The 16635-nt window shown below is 37.0% G+C and overlaps 1 protein-coding gene across 1 annotated transcript in view; it reads right to left on the bottom strand.

Annotated features, from left to right (window-relative positions):
• The window catches only part of LOC114045692 (sodium channel protein type 9 subunit alpha-like), a 114155-nt gene that overhangs the window by 38973 nt on the left and 58547 nt on the right, over positions 1-16635 (bottom strand). The window contains exon 16 of the mRNA XM_027865796.1: positions 7178-7651. Coding sequence (XP_027721597.1) covers positions 7178-7651 — 474 coding nt within the window. The remainder of the gene's footprint in view (positions 1-7177; positions 7652-16635) is intronic.

Here is a 16635-nt window from a genome sequence, read left to right as displayed (position 1 = left end):
GAACTAATTAGCAATAGGGAGTGAGAATGAGAAGTTGAACACGATGCAAAGATTCTAAAGCTGGGAGACTGGAAGAATGGCGATGCTTTTAATGATAATAAGGGAAGACTTGAAAAGGGCTGGCTGGGTCTGGGGAAGGCTAATGCTTTTTCTTTTAGACATACATAGTTTCTGATATCTCTGGGTCACCAACTTAAAATATATATTAGGAAGTTAGTTATGTAAGACTGGGGCTGAATTAAGTCATTTGCACAAAGATGATAATTAAACCCCCAAAAGCTTATGAGGTCATCAAATAAAGAGAAAAGAACCAAGAACAGATAGAATACACCTATAGTTTGGGCATATAGTATGGATAATGAGCCAATAAAACAGAATAAAAAAGAATAGACAAATAGTTAAGAAGGGACATGTGTCATGAAAACCCAAAAAAGAAAGATTATCTAGGAGGAGAAACTGGTTAACAGTGTCAAATTCAGCTAAAAGATCAAGAGGGATGAGGATAGAAAACATCATCAAATTTAACAATTAAGAAATTGTTGGTAACTTTGGAGACTGTCTCAGTAAAATCTTGTTAATAATAATTTTAATTGGATAGTGAGGTTGGATACTAGACTGAAAAAGGCTGATGAATAATTAAGAGGTGAGGAAGTAGGGATGAAGAATTCAGGCAGCTATTTTTAGGAATTCAAATGAGAAATGGAGGAAAGACATAGGACAATGGATTGAGAGATGGTTGAGTCAAAAGAACTTTTTTAAGGATAGAGGAGACCACTTGTTTTAAGATAGTAAGGAAGCAACTAGTAAATGTGGGGAAATGAAGATTAGAGAAAGGTAAAAATGATTGGGGGGGGAGGAGAAAATCTGATAGAGAAGAAGGAAAGAGTCGAGCTCAAGAGTAAATATAGATAAGCTGGCTTGGAAAGGAGAAATACTGTCCTGCCTCATTATGAGAAACTGGAGAAAAGGAAGAGAGTTGGGGTGGTAATAGTGAGGAGTCTGAGATGAATAAAATGGGAAAAGAAGGTAACAGAGCTCAATATCCTCAGTAAAGAGAAAATATCCTCAGTTGAGAGTATACAGGGAGGGGAAAGCATGAAAGGTTTGAGGAGAGATTTGGAATAGTTTTGTGGATAGGAAATTAATTAGGGAAAAATAAAATAATTGCCTTGCTAAGGTGAGGGCCCAGTTGAGGTTAACATAAATTTTTACCGGACTCAGTGAACTGAGTTATATGATTTCTTCCATCTTGGCTCAATAAAAATTGAGTAGGAGTAGAAGAGGTATATGATAGGAGCAATCCAGGCTCTAGTGTTTGGTAGGGAATAAATAGGAATAGGGCAAAGAGACAACGGATTTGAGAGTATAAAGTTGAACTGATTGGCTATAGAGTTGAAATTGAGAATGAAAGAAAATTGTAGGAAAAAAGATAATGGTCTAGGAAAGCACAAAGGGATGGAGGAATGGGATTTTAAAGATTAGCTCAGTAGAGCTTAGACACAGAGAGAAATGTAATGACAGAAAGTTACAGTGAGATAGAGAAATATAAGAGTTTTTTTTTATCGTGAAAGTGAAATGCTGGGGTAATGGTAAATGCAGGGCACGATTATTCTTTTGCATGGCTGGGGTACAGTAGAGGAATAAGTCTTAAGGTTTGAGGAGACTGAAAATCCAAGTTGTTTAAAAAAGTATCAAAAATGGATGTTAAAGTCCCTTACAATAAAGTTAGGAATTGGAGAGGAGAGGAAGAGAGTAATTCAGGTACTGTATTCCTTGAGAAAGGAAGGTGAATAACCTGAGAACTGATAGCTAAGTACCTAGTATATAACAAATATTTATTAAATGGTGATTGACTGACTGAAATTAACCACCATGAACTGAATAGGGTGAACATTTTTTTAAATTAATTGATTAATTTTAGTTTTTTTTTTTTCTTTTTGGTGAGTCAATTTGGGTTAAGTGACTTGCCAAGGGTCACACAGCTAGTAAGTGTCAAATGTCTAAGGCCAGATTTGAACTCAGGTCCTCTTGACTCCAAGGCCGGAGCTCTATCCACTGCACCACCTACCTGCCTCTATTTTAGTTTTCAACATTCACTTCCATAAGCTTTTGAGTTTTCAATTTTTCTCCCCCTCCCTCTCCACCTCCCTCCCCAAGACAGCATGCAATCTGATATAGGCTCTACATATCCATTCCTATTAAACATATTTTCACATTAGTGATGTTATAAGGAAGAATTAGAACCAATAGGAGGAACCACAAGAAAGAGAAAGCAAAACAAAACAGAAGAGAAAAATAGCAAATAGTATGCTTTGATCTGCATCCAAACTCCATAGTTCTTTCTTTGGATGTGGATAGCATTTTCCATCATGAGACTTTTGGAGATGTCTTAGATCCTTGCATTGCTGAGAAGGGCTAAGTCTATTAATGTTAGTCATTGCACAATGTGGCTGTTACTGTGTACAATGTTCTCCTGATTCTGCTCACTTCACTCAGCATCAGTCCATACAAGTTTTTCCATGTTTTTCTGGTCTGCTTGCTCACCATTTCTTATAGTACAATAATATTCCACTACATTCATATACCACAACTTGTTCAGCCATTCCCCAGTTGATAGGCATCCCCTCAATTTCCAATTCTTTGCCACAACAGAAAGAGCTGCTCTAAATATTTTTGGACATGTGGGTCCTTTTCCCGTTTTTATGAACTCTTTGGGATACAGCCCTAGAAGTGGTATTGCTGGGTCAAAGGATATGCACATTTTCATGGTAGGGGGAATATTTTTCATCTTGGTGAATTCTATATAAACCACTATTGAGAAAGATGTGTTGTTCTTTGGACCTGATGAACTTTTTGTTTCCTCGCTGTGTATTTTTATCAATCTGGGAGCATCTCTATGGATAGGAACCTAGAGAGCTGCACTTGTCAATGTATATCTTTGCTGAGTTTTTGTAAAAGAGATTTTTAAAATGATATGTTACATTGACTAAGTCTTTCCAAATACTGACCTTCAACATGGGGTTAATATGTGCCTGGCTTAAAATGTTATGATTTTTAGTAAGTAAAAATAGAGGATGCCTGGCATGGTAATGGAAAGTCTCATATATATATATAATATAATATATATTATATATATGTAATATATATATTATAATATATATATAATATATAAGCTAATGATAACTTGCCATCCAGAAGTGATATAAAATATATCATTATGTACATATTTATATAGTAGAAAGAACACAATTTAGTTTCAGATGACCTGAGTTCATATCCTGGATCTGCCACTTATTATCTGTGTAACTTTGAGTAACTATTCTGGGCTTCAGTTTCCACATTTGTTAAAAAAAAAAATTAGGGTGTTAGACCTCTAAGGTCTTTTCTAGATTCAAGCCTATTTATGTATAGGATGCAGGCCATTTATATAGTAAGAATGAGAAATGACTGTTGAATAGCCTGATTGTTGTGATTAAGTTGCATTGTTATGTTAAGTTCAGATCCACATCAATGAAGAGAATAGTCACATTGAGATTACAGATCCAGTCATATATTAAAGTAAGATATAGCTAGAAGTAATCTGTGAAGAATATCCAACAATTACAAAATTCTGAGGAGAATGCTGAGGGATTCACTCTTGCCAATAAAATTTTGGGAAATTAGAAAAGAAAGAGACATTTGGGAAATGAATTACTGTCTATAAAATGGTGTCAAAGAAGATTTGTTTATCTTTTGGACCATGTTTAACTTAGCAGAATAATTATGTCAGAATGCACTTAGAAAGTCTATATTTACATGGATTTTTTGGATATGATCAAGAATTATTTATACTAAAAACAGAAGGAGAGGGAGGAAATGCAAAATATAGCTGTTGAGCTAACATTATGAAAAACATTTATGTTATAAGAAAATGAATCATGTTGGGGGAAGTGTTCAGTAATTTACAGGATAAAATAACAAGATAAATAGAAAGGATATGTAAAGTTCCATGGGTGTATATATAGCAATCTATAAAGCATCAGTTACAATCCAAGTGAATTTGATGTTTTAGTGCAAGGAGACACATCAAACTGTACACCTGCATCTGAGAACTGATGAAATAGACCTCCTCCCAAAAGGGATTCAGCAATACAAGTGTATATGATGTTCAAAAGAAACTGAATTGATAGGAGTGATAGATCAGTATTCTGTTTATCTCGCTGCCTTTCTATTTCTCACTTGTAATACTCCATTTGAAATCCTTTTGATTTTCCCTCTTAATTATTACTCTAATTTCTTGCTGGCCTCCCTGTGCCCTTTCTCTTCCCTCTTCAGTTCATCACTCACATCATTGCCGGTTATGTTCCTAATGTAAAGGTTTGATAATGCCATTTTACCTGCTAAAAAATCTTTAGTGGTTTTTATTGTGTACTGGAAAAAGTTCAAACTCGTTAAGCTGGCATTCAAACCTTCTACAGTCTGACTCCAATCTGCCTTTCCAGTTAGATTTCGTAGTACTCTACCTTTTGCACATAATGTGTATTCTAATCAAACTGGAGTACTTATGTTCCATAATCTTGTCCTTCTCTCTTCTCACAGGCTCTTTGAGAGTACCATCTCCTATGGATGGAATGACTTGCTTACCTCTGTCTCTGCCTATTGTTATCTTCCTCTCCTTCAAGGGACCAATTTATGCATCAATTATTCCATGAAGATCTCCAAAAATTTCCCTCAGTGAGAAGTTACCCCACTGTCTTTGAATCTCTCAGGACCTTCTTTTTTACCTATCTTTTTCACTGAATCAATTCTTAATTTGTATTAGAGATATGTCACAACCCTCCCTTGAGATGGTCAGGACCTGGAGGATAGAGATAGCAATGTTTTTTGCTTTGTGTTTTTATCACTTAACAAAGTATCCTGAACATAGCAAGTGCTTAAGAAGTCTTTGTTTTTGTATTAACATGGAGAGGTATTAAAGGGAGTAAGTAGAAAGAGAATTAACCTCAGTTAATGAGAACACTTGTTTCTTTATAGAAAAAAAATGATTGAACTGGATAAAGTTTTCAAGTGTCCCACCTTCTCTAATCATTGTCCATTTTTAGAATCTCAGACTATCTTTTCCCCCCCCTGAAATTTAGAAATTCCCTTTTTATAATGTAAGCCTACATTGTAGACAAGCCACATTCGGATGCTAAAAAGAAACAGGAACAATAATGACAAATCCATCATTGTGGGAATATGTTATAAAGCAACTGGCAAGAATAAGGAAATAGGTTCTATCTATCTACCTCTGTATGTGTATGTATGTGTGAAATATGCAACTGTTACTTAGGCAAGATAGTGTCATAAAGGAGAGCTTTTAACTACCAGGCAATCTGCTGGAAGTTTCATTCTTTTTCTTTTTTTTTCTTTGTGTGTTTGTAGTGGGGGGCAATAGGGGTTAAGTGACTTGCCCAGGTTCACACAGCTAGTAAATGTTAAGTGTCTGAGACTGGATTTGAACTCAGGTATTCCTGACTCCAGGATCAGTACTCTATCCACTGCTCCACCTAGCTGCCCCTCTCATTAAGGCAGATCATTTAATAAGAGGTTTTTTTTTTTTTTTTGAGCTTTATCTCTAGGTAGTATAGGAGATAAAATGAAGAACCTGGAGTTTGGGAGACTTGCATTCAAATATGGCCTCAGGCACTGTCTGTGTGACACTGGGAAAATCACTTAACCTCTGTCTGCCTCAGTTTCTTCAACATTCAGTTATTAGAATAATAATTACACTTATATCCTAAGACTATTATAAGGATAAAATGAGATAATATTTATAAGCTACTTTGCAAATCTTAAAACAATATATAAATGTAAATCATTATTAACATTATTATTATCAGAAAGTAGCTGGATCCATGAAAGAAACTGTTTCCCTGGATCTAATACTGACCAACTAGCAGGACCTGTTTGGTGAACTGAAAGTGACGGAACCTCGGGAATGACCACATCATCTTACAATTTAGAGATCATGAAGGACAGAAACATCAGGTACACAGACTTACATTTACCTTAAACATTAAGATAGTGAAATTCTAAAAATCAAAAGTGAAGATTCCACAGCTTAATGTTTTAAAAGGAGAACTTGGTTCAAGAGGAATAAGAGGTCTTCAAAAACTTAGCCCAGTACAATATTCTTATTCTATTAGAAAAGCAGTATTTTCATTCCATTTATAAACAATTCCAGATGTGTATATTAGCCTATGTTTTGTACTTAGTTTCTGGATGATATTTTCTTATCTTTCTGTGTCTTTTTTTTAAACAAATATTTTGGATTTCCATGTGGAAAGTCCTGCTAAGTTGGAAATGGGTTGGAGCTTTCAGTGAGATATATAATATGATTACTCTGCCTAAGACAGGATTCATACTTTGGGTATGAGTTGAATTAAATTAGTTGGTCTCTGAAGCTGTTTAGCATACATTTTTATAATTTTGCATTTTTAGGATTCTGGCTGTATCCAGGAAGATGTTCATGGTATAGTAGATAAGGACAGCACCCCCTTCCCGTTTGCTCAAACCCATAAAGACTCTATCATAGTTGTTATCCTGTAGGATTAAAAGAAGCTGGGAAAAGAAACTCTGAAGTCAAAACCTCCAAGAGGCTTTGAATCAGGATAATGTTAACTTGTTCCCTTCATGTTCTGAGTATAGGCATCAAGAGATATTTTTTTAAAGAATAAGAATAGGCTAAGAGCAAATGGTACTCAAGTTTAGTTCTTAACCCTGGGTTAGGAGTATAAGAAGAGAAGGGTCAGGGAGCTCAGAACACCTCTATGGGGAAAAAACTAAGGGATGAAGAAACTTATTAAATGGAAAATTAGGGAAGAAAAAGCCAGAGATTACTTCCTCTTTGAGCACTACAATGTGTGAGAGAGGTGTTCCTTTACATAGAATGGGTAATTCAGGAAAAGATTATTAACAAATTAAAATACCAATTCATTTGAAATATTACTGAATGTATAATAACATGTCATGTATTTTCTTCAATGGACAGATATTAATAGTCCAATGCTAGTACTATTAAATGGAATGGAATCCCATGAAATTTTCTGATGTTTAAGAGGAGACCTCATCCTACATAAGGTTGAAAACCACTAATCTAAACCTTATATAATAAGTGGCACAATGATATCACAAGGAAGTATGTAAAATATCTTACCTCATTACTGCCATCAACATCAAATTCACTGCTAAACTCTTTGGTGTTTGCATTTTCAGAATCAAATTCTGCAAGAGCAATTGGTGCTGGCATTGGGGGACTAGGATTGTGAATAGATGAATGAGAAGAACTCTTGTCCCTCATAAATTTTTCCATGCTGCTGCCAGAAGCAATATTTCTCTCTTTTTCATTCTGGAAATCTTGATCATTGCTTATTTTATTAACTGACTGGCTGGATGTATCATTCTTTTTCTCCACACTTAGATTTTCCACTCCTTTGTTCTCTTTTGAAATAGTTTGCTTCTTAGTAAAAGCTTCTGCAATGAGGTCAAATAAAGTTCGTTTCACATAATGGATCCCCTTTTTAATTCTTTTCATTGCAAGATGGAGATTTTGTGAATCAGCTTTCACATCACTCATTGCAGAGTTCTCTGAAATAAATGAGCTCAACAAAGCCACAAACAGGATAAGTACCTAAATGGGGAAAGAAAAAAGGAGAGGGTAAAAATGCACCTTTTATTTTGGGGCTGACATCGCCAGTTTAAAAAAAAATGAACACTGTGGGCCAAAGAACAAGTGACATGAGAAGCAACTTGTTAGTGAATTGAGGTTGAAACCATTTTCTCTCGAGAAGGGAGTAGGCCTCATGACAACTTCTGTGTCCGTTGTAGTGTGGAAGTGTCCTAAACACCAATGGGATGTTACCAAATGAGCAGAGTCATAGCTAATGACCTTGAATATAACCAGAGTCTCGGACACTGGGCTGGACACTGAACCAGGTACATATTCCACCCATACCTATCTTATCTAAGGGAAGTTAAGTGTCACAATGGAGTAAGGAATACCTCAAATTCTCACTCAGACACTTACTAGTTATATGATGTTGGGCAAGTCCCTTACTCTTTCTCAACCTCAGTTCCCTTATCCATTTAATGAAGATAATAGCACCTCTCTCACAAGTTCTTGCAACAATCAAATAAGAACATACGTAGAATGCTTTGCAAACTTTAAAGTGATATGTATTATTATTGTCATTTTATTAATTTATTACTATAATTACCTTTTAGATATATATCATCTCTGGAGAAAGAGAGAGACAGAGAAGAAAAGAAAGACATAGAGATGAGAGAGGGAAAACCTGATATCACCTTCTTCACAGAGCCCTGAAAGGTGACAGCCCTAGTTTATTAGTTATTTATGTATTCAATTACTAGCAAACTCTCACTTCCTCTGCTAATTCTTAAGATTCAAGGTCATCATCTCCTGAAAAAAAATCAGCTTATCCTATTACCCCACTCTTCCCTCTCCTCCTTTTCTATTTCAGTTTTATCCTTCTCTGCTCTTCAAATTCAATTGTATTCTCTAGAACTACCACCACATCTTTCAATTTCTCATCTGATGTAATCCAAAAAACATTTACTAAGCACCATGAACAAAATAAGAGCATATAAGCAAACAAAAAATGTCCCTGCCCTCAAGCAATTCTACTGAGGTGGGTCAGAGAAGTCAAGATACAATAAGGAAACAGGCAATTATAACCAAAATAATTCCCTCCATCTCTCTCTAGTCTACCAGTTTATCAATGTTTTCAGCATCCATGACTTTAATCTTTACTCCAAGTAGAGTAATTAAAAGGAGGGACACATCTTAAATCTTACCATTACCTTCCACTGTGTTCTGAAAGCTTGAACTCAAGTTCTTCTTTGCACTCTTCTGTCCTCCTGTTTTTCCCTCTGCCTAACTACCTAAATCTATTCTGCAATCTCAGTGTTATCTCCCTTGTCTCCTTTCCCAGATGTTCTTCTGGACCATCATCCTTGCTCTAATCTCAATTTCTTCCCACTGCAGTCTTGACCCTATATGCCAACTATATAATAACACCTACCTTTGAATCACTTGACCCTTTGTTTCATTAATTCTCAGATCTTGTCAAACACAATACTAGATTACTCCCTTTACCTTCCTTCTACCCTTCTACTTATGAGATACTGAACATTCTGAAAAATAATGACATGCAATAGAGCCATTTGAGTTTACTAAAATTTATGTTATCTAACATCACTTAGGCTCTTGATTCTCCATAATAATCCATTTAGTTCCTTCTGAATGAATATCACGCTCCCTCAAAGTAGTTACTATAAATTGTCCCTTTTCTTTATAAGGCCCCTATACCATTTCTATTCCCTTAATCTCACATGACTATACTTCCTACTTTGATGAGAAAACTAAGGCCATTTACATTTAACTTACTCTTCTATCCTTTTCAAAAATACCTCTCTATGCAATAGCAGAAATGGACAATGAACATGTTCAGATTTGCCCTTCTTGATATGTAATAGACAATATGTACCTTCCTAACCTAAGTTCCAATATAGAACTTTGGAAGTCTGTTTTCTGTCATGCATGAGAAAGGGGCTGGTAGTATGTAGTGATAAAAAAAAATATTCTAATTGGCTGTGCAGTCAGAAGAACTAGTGATTCAGCAGGTACTGAGTCACAACTGAATTTGTATATAGGAGGGATGATCTCTTGATCTTTCAGTGTCTTCCTTCTTGGTGGCAAGTAAGGCAAGGACTGCTGTGAGCTGCAGGATGAGGCTATGGACAGCTATCCTGCATCCTTCTGGGCTGCAATGTTTATATAAGTACATGGTGCCTCTTTTTTTTTTGTTTACTTTTACCTTATCTTTGGTGAATGAGTATTCTGAGAGGAAAATGTGGGTTCTGGAAATCCAAAAGTCCCACCACAGTTCCCACCAGCTATTGGAGGTGGTAGTAGTGGACACTAGAGTAGTAGTGGCTGATGACAGAGGAAACAAAGCACTTGCATACAGTTGTGGAAATATAATCACCTGAGCTTCAAGTCTTATGAACCCTTGTGAAAAAGAGAAGTGGCAGGTATGGACTCTGGAAAGGCAAGGACCATTGGAACCCAGTGGAGAGCAACACCTATTGGAAACCTCATAAGGACTCTGTTAAAGGGAGAGATGGACTTCCAGTGCAGGAAGTCAGGAGGTACCCCTTTGCCACATTTATTTTCTATATATGTGCTTCACTGTCATTGCACTCTGAAGTATGTGCACATGTAACTAGTGTGCACATAGGGCAAGTGTGTTCCTTGGAAGGGGACTGTTTGTAACTATTGTTCTTTTCTATATCTTCTCAGTAAATCTCTTTTCTAAAAAGCTAATAGAATTCAACTGGTACTGATTGATAACAGGGAAGACACTAGTGGAGTGACTTAGAAGCCACAGTTTTAGAAGGCAATATCTTGCTTAGGATTTCTTCTAGAATAGAAGTGTCAAACACATGGCAGGGTTTCATGTGGCCCACAACACCCCTGAGTATGTCCTGAACCACCTGGATAATATTTAATGAATTAAAATACAGTAAAACACAAATAATGCCAATATGTCATTTTCTAAGACAATATGTGGACCACAGGGATACTTATGTACCATTTGGCAAGCCCAGTTTCTATTTGAGTGTGACAGAACTGTTCTAGAACACTTAGATAGTGGCCAGCAGTCTCTCTTTGGGGGACCCAGTCTGCTGCTGAAAGTCCAAGTTGGGAGAATGAACCTAAAGGAAATTCTACACCTACATCATCCTTCCTATTTCTTCCTTTTCTCTTGTTTTAGAGGAATAGGTAGTCTTGCAAAGACTACTTTGTAATATCTATTTTTAAAATGTATGTTATTGGGGGCGGAGCCAAGATAGCGGAGGGAAAGCAGTGTCTGTCTTGAGCTCTCTCCCAAAGCCCTCCAAATACCTAAAAAAAATGGCTCTAAACAAATTCTAAAGCAGCAGAACCCACGAAAAGGTAGAGTGAAACAAATTTCCAGCCAAAGACAGCCTGAATGGTTGATCAGAAAGGTATATCGCGCCGGGCAGGGAGAGGAGTGAGGTGTGGCGTGGGCATATAGGCCGCAGCAACCCTGGAGCAGGCCTCAGAGGACTGAATTGCGGGCAGCTGTGGCGGTTTCCAGACTTCTCAAACCAGGAATGCCAAAGACAGCTTAGAAGGTCAGTGGGAAAAGTCTGTGACTGTGGTGAGAGAGGAGCTAGGTCTCAGCCACAAGTCCCAGGTGTGCCCTCAGGGCAGTGACTGTTTCCTGAGCTTCCAACCCACAGACAGAGGGGGAATCGAGTGGCTGATCAGAGGGGGATTGCAAGGATCTCTTTGCCAGTGCTGAGGCAGGAATCCCTTGCTTTACTGGTGCTTGGATCTGGGTCACAGTTCTGAGGGGCAGTCCTGGGGCAAGGAGGAATGCTGGTGCAGTGGAGCTTGTTGTGGCTGTGGAAAGGAAACACCTCGACCCTTTCATACCACCTTGGAAGAACTGAAAATTTACAGTTCCCTAGAAGTACCTCTGAAAACAGATGTACAAACCCCTGAAGCTGGGACAGTACACTCTTCACATTGGAAGCAGACTTTTACCTTAACAAAGAGTTTAAAACTCAAGTGATTGTGCGGGATCATGAGTAAGCAGCGCAAAAAGAGTCAGACTATATTATCTTACTTTGGTGACAAAGAAGATCAAAACATACAACCAGAAGAAGACAATAAAGTCAAAGCTCCTACATCCAAAGTCTCCAAGGAAAATATGAATCAGTCCCAGGCCTTAGAAGAGCTCAAAAGGGATTTTGAGAAGCAAGTAAGAGAAGTAGAGGAAAAACTGGGAAGAGAAATGAGAGTAATGTAAGAAAATCATGAAAAACAAATCAACAACTTGCTAAAGGAGACCCAAAAAAATACTGAAGAAAATAATACCTTAAAAAATAGCCTAAACCAAATGGCAGAAGACGTCCAAAAAGCCAATGAGGAGAAGAATGCCCTAAAAAGCAAAATTGGCCAAATGGAAAAGGAAGTACAAAAGTTTCTGAAGAAAATACTCCTTAAAAATTAGAATAGAGCAATTGGAAGCTAGTGACTTTATGAGAAATCAAGACACTGTAAAACAAATCCAAAAGAATGAAAAATTAGAAAACAATGTGAAATATCTCATTGGAAAAAAACTGACCTGGAAAATAGATCTAGGAGAGAGAAGTTAAAAATTATTGGACTATCTGAAAGCCATGATCAAAAAAAGAGCCTAGACATCATCTTTCAAGAAATTATCCAGGAAAACTGTCCTGATATTTTAGAACCACAGGGCAAATTGGAAATTGAAAGAATCCACCTATCACCTCTTAAAAGAGATCCCCAAAGTAAAACTCTTAAGAATATTGTAGCCCAATTCCAGAGTTCCCAGGTCAAGGAGAAAATATTACAAGCAGCCAGAAAGAAACAATTCAAGTATTGTGGAAACACAATCAGGATAACACAAGATTTAGCTGCTTCTACATTAAGGGACCGCAGGGCATTGAATATAATATTCCAGAGAGAAAAGGAGACAGAATTACAACCAAGAATCACCTACCCAGCAAAACTGAGTATAATCCTGCAGGGGAAAAGTTGGTCATTCAGTGAAATAGAGGACTTTCAAGCATTCTTGATGAAAAGACCAGAGTTGAATGGAAAATTTCATTTTCAAATACAAGACTCGAGTGGAACATGAAGAGGTAAACAGGAAAGAGAAAATCATAACAGACTTATTAAGGTTGAACTGTTTACATTCCTGCATGGAAAGATGATATTTGTAACTCATGAGACCTTTGTCAGTATTAGGGTAGTTGGAAGGGAAAAAATTATATGTACATATATATAGATACAGATAGATAGAGGGCACAGGGTGAGTTGAAAATGAAGGGGTCATATCTGGAGAATAAAATTAAGGGGTGAGAGAGGAATATACTAGGAGAAGGAGAAAGGGAGAGGTAGAATGGGGAAAATTATCCCACAAAAAAAAGAAAAGAAAAGGCTCTTACAGTGGAGGGGAAATGGGGGAAGGTAAGAGGGAATGAGTGAATCTTATTCTCAAAGGATTTGACTTAAGGAGGGAATAACATACACACTCAATTGGGTGTGGAAATCTGTCTTACCCTATAGGAAAATGGTGGGGGGGAAGGGGACAAGCGAGTAGGGGAATGATAGAGAGGAGAGCAGATTGGGAAAGGGAGCAATCAGAAGCAAATACTTCTGAGGAGGGACAGGGTCAAAAGAAAGAATAGAATAAATGGATGGGTGGGATAGGATTAAGGGAAATAGAGTTAGTTTTTCACAGCATGTCTACTATGGAAGTGTTTTGCAAGACTGCACATATATAACCTGTATTTGGTTGCTTGCCTTATCAATGGGGAGGGAGGAAGAGAGAAAATTTGGAACCCAAAGTTTTAAAAACACATGTTTAAAAAAATGTTTTCACATGCAACTGGGAATATAGAAATCCATCCTGCCCTACAGGAAAATTGAAGGGGAAGGGGATAAGAGAAGTGGGGGAGAGATAGAAGGGAAGGCAGACTAGGGGAAGGGGTATTTAGAATGCACGCCATCTTGGGATGGGGGAGAGGTGAGATGGGGTGAAAATTTGGAACTCAAAATCTTGTGGAAGTAAATGTTGAAAACAAAAAAATAAATAAATAATTACCATAAAAAAATAAAATGTATATTATTGATGCCCTTTGTCTTCACATCATAATTATATAAACTTCTCACTTTGCAGATGAAATTCTCCTTTATGGCAAAGAAAAAACAATATGCAAAGTATTTGAGAAATGGCTGTATCTGACAGTGTATACAATAGTCCCTTCCAATCCCCATCTCCACATTCCCATCTCTACCAGTAAGGAGGAGGCATGTTTCCTTATCTGGGACTTTCACTGAACTTCATAAAATTGTTCAAGTTTTTTTTTCTTTTGGCCTGTTTCTTCTTTTACAAAATGACTAATATGGAAATATGTTTTACATAATTACATATATACAATCTATATCAAATTGTTAATTTTCTTAGGGAGGAGGGAGGTGAGGGAGAGAAAAAGTTTGGAACTCAAAAATTAAAAAAAAATTGAAAGTTAAAAATTGCCTTTAGATGTAATTGTAAAAAATAAAATACTATTTAAAATAAAATAAATACCCTTCCCAGCAATACAAGGACCTAAGACATTTCCAAAGTCCTTATCATGGAAAATACTATCCACATCCAAAGAAGGAACTATGGAATTTGAATGCAGATCGAAGCATACTATTTGCTATTTTTTTCTCTCCTGTTGAGTTTTGTTTCCTCTTTCTGGTGGTTCCTCCTATTGGTTCTAATTTTTACTTACAACATCACTAATGTGAAAATATGTTTAATAAGAATATATATATATATATATATATATATATGTGTGTGTGTGTATAGTCTATATCAGATTGTGTGCCATCTTGGGGAGGGTGGTGGGGATGAAGTGGGGAGAAAAATTTTAAACTCAAAAGCATATGGAAGTGATTGTTAATAAATCAAAATAAATTAATTAAAAAATAAAATAAAATAAATATAATACCAGAAAAAATACACTCAGATTTTGACTCCCTTTTAGTGATCTTTTTTCCCCTCAAAACATTCCCTTTATTATTTATAATTTTAACATATTCAGTTAACATCTCAGTCCCATATTTGTGGCAAAGTTATATCCCCCAGTTATGAAAGTGCCTTGTTATGATGGCAAGATTTGCTCCCAAGTATCAGGGTCTGGTATCACTGTTGAATGCTGATAGAAGAGGATTTCTTCCTCTATGGCTCCAAACTTCAACTATGGGGAATGCTCTCTCCATTGGGTTACAGAATAGGACAGACGGTGCAGGTAGCAACACCACGGTGGTTGTTCCTGTCCTTTGCAATATATATGTAACCTTTTTCACCCCACTTCACACCCCAGCTATTTTTAAGAATCCAGAATTTCTTCTCTTCATTTTGGTTTTCTTCTGTCGTTTGGTTTTCATGTCCATATCCAACCAACACTAAAGCATGGTTTGTGTGATGTGGTTTGCATTTTGGGTCAATGAAAATTCCTCCTCTATAGTAGATAAAGGGCTTCCATGTATTCACTGACACAGACACTGGTCCCACAGTTGCCACAGTCTTCATCAGAATTTATTCATTTCCAAAGGGGAGGACTATATGTTTTTTGATTTTAACAACTGCACATTCCTTGTTATAAGAGCACTTCTTATTTTTCTTGGCCACATAAGGGTAGCACTTCTCAGAGACTAAACCCTTACTTTTTTTTATATAGATGACAGCACCAATGGCACTTCCCCCATGACAGCCATGGAATCTGAAACAGTCAATTAGGTTCTGTTTACTCAGTTCTACAAGTTTGCCTTTTTTCCAAAAGAGCTGGCTTTCTAGAGATCCAGTTGCACTGAATGCCCAGCAAGAGCCGTACATCCTCTGATTTCTAACAGGGGTCACATAGCCAAGCTTTCTCCAGTTGATTGATTTGGGAAGATCATAAAAATCTGAAAAAATCTTGGCTGTGGTGGTATCTCTCCTTATCCTTGGTGGTGACATCTTGGGGTTCAGCATTTCCTTGAATTCTTTATCAGTCATGTCTCCGAAATCATTCATCTCCGGGTAGTAGGTCAGCTTCCCCTCTTTGTACAGGAGATTTTGATCATTAATGACCTCCAGGTTCTTCTCCCACACCTGTCTCCTAAAAGATTCCTCCTTCTTCAAATGGTCTCTATGTCCTTGGGAATTCTAAGATGCTTTAATGCAGGAGAGATCACAGGGGTCATCTAATCCAATTTATATCTAAGCCTGAGTCTTCTCTAAAATGTCTTTGAAGATATGTCTTTCCCTTTGAAGTCCTTGGTCAATTTAATAAATGACATAGCCACCTAAGCCACTTAGGGACAGCTCAAGTTGGTAGGCAGTTTCTCCTTATTACAGAACCAAGATCTACACCTTCCAAGCTTTTCTCTGAAGGTTGCCTTGTGCAGAAAAGTAAACTAAGTTTGATGGCTTTCCCACATGGATGTGTACTAGAGGGCACCTATGATAGTCATAGGTTTTACTCTTTTTTTAGGTTTTACTCTTCTTGATGAAGTCTAGAGGTTTAGGGGTGCTGGGACCCCAAGATCATGACACACAGGTCCTGCCTGAAAGAATTCGACCCATGCCTTCTTGCAGCCAATGACAAGGTTTATTAAAGATCTGCCATATTAGCCAGACTCTTAAGGAATCTGAGCATCTATGAGCTATTGACTAGATTGTAAAAATCTGAGCATGAGGCTAGATTTTAAGAATCTAAGCCTTTAGCGATCTTTTCATTTACTATATATATATATCGTTCTCTTGGTTCTGCTTATTTTGTTAACTCTTTCTCTCCCTCTCCCTATTTCTTTCTGCATCTGTTTACCTTGGTTCTGTTGGCCTCTCTACTATTGCCTCCCACTTTAATATCTTATCTTCTGATTCTTTCCCTTGATGCCTGTTAAAATCCATCCTTATGATGAATACAGGGAAGCATTGGAAGACTTATGTGGACTGATGTAGAGTGAAGTAAGCAGAGCCAAAAAAACAACATATGTAA

The sequence above is a fragment of the Vombatus ursinus genome, unplaced genomic scaffold, assembly GCF_900497805.2.
Source record: "Vombatus ursinus unplaced genomic scaffold, bare-nosed wombat genome assembly UNPS02014779.1, whole genome shotgun sequence".
NCBI classification, from domain to species: domain Eukaryota; kingdom Metazoa; phylum Chordata; class Mammalia; order Diprotodontia; family Vombatidae; genus Vombatus; species Vombatus ursinus.
The sequence above is the reverse complement of the archived record's forward strand: the minus strand, read 5'-3'. Positions and strand labels throughout refer to the sequence as shown.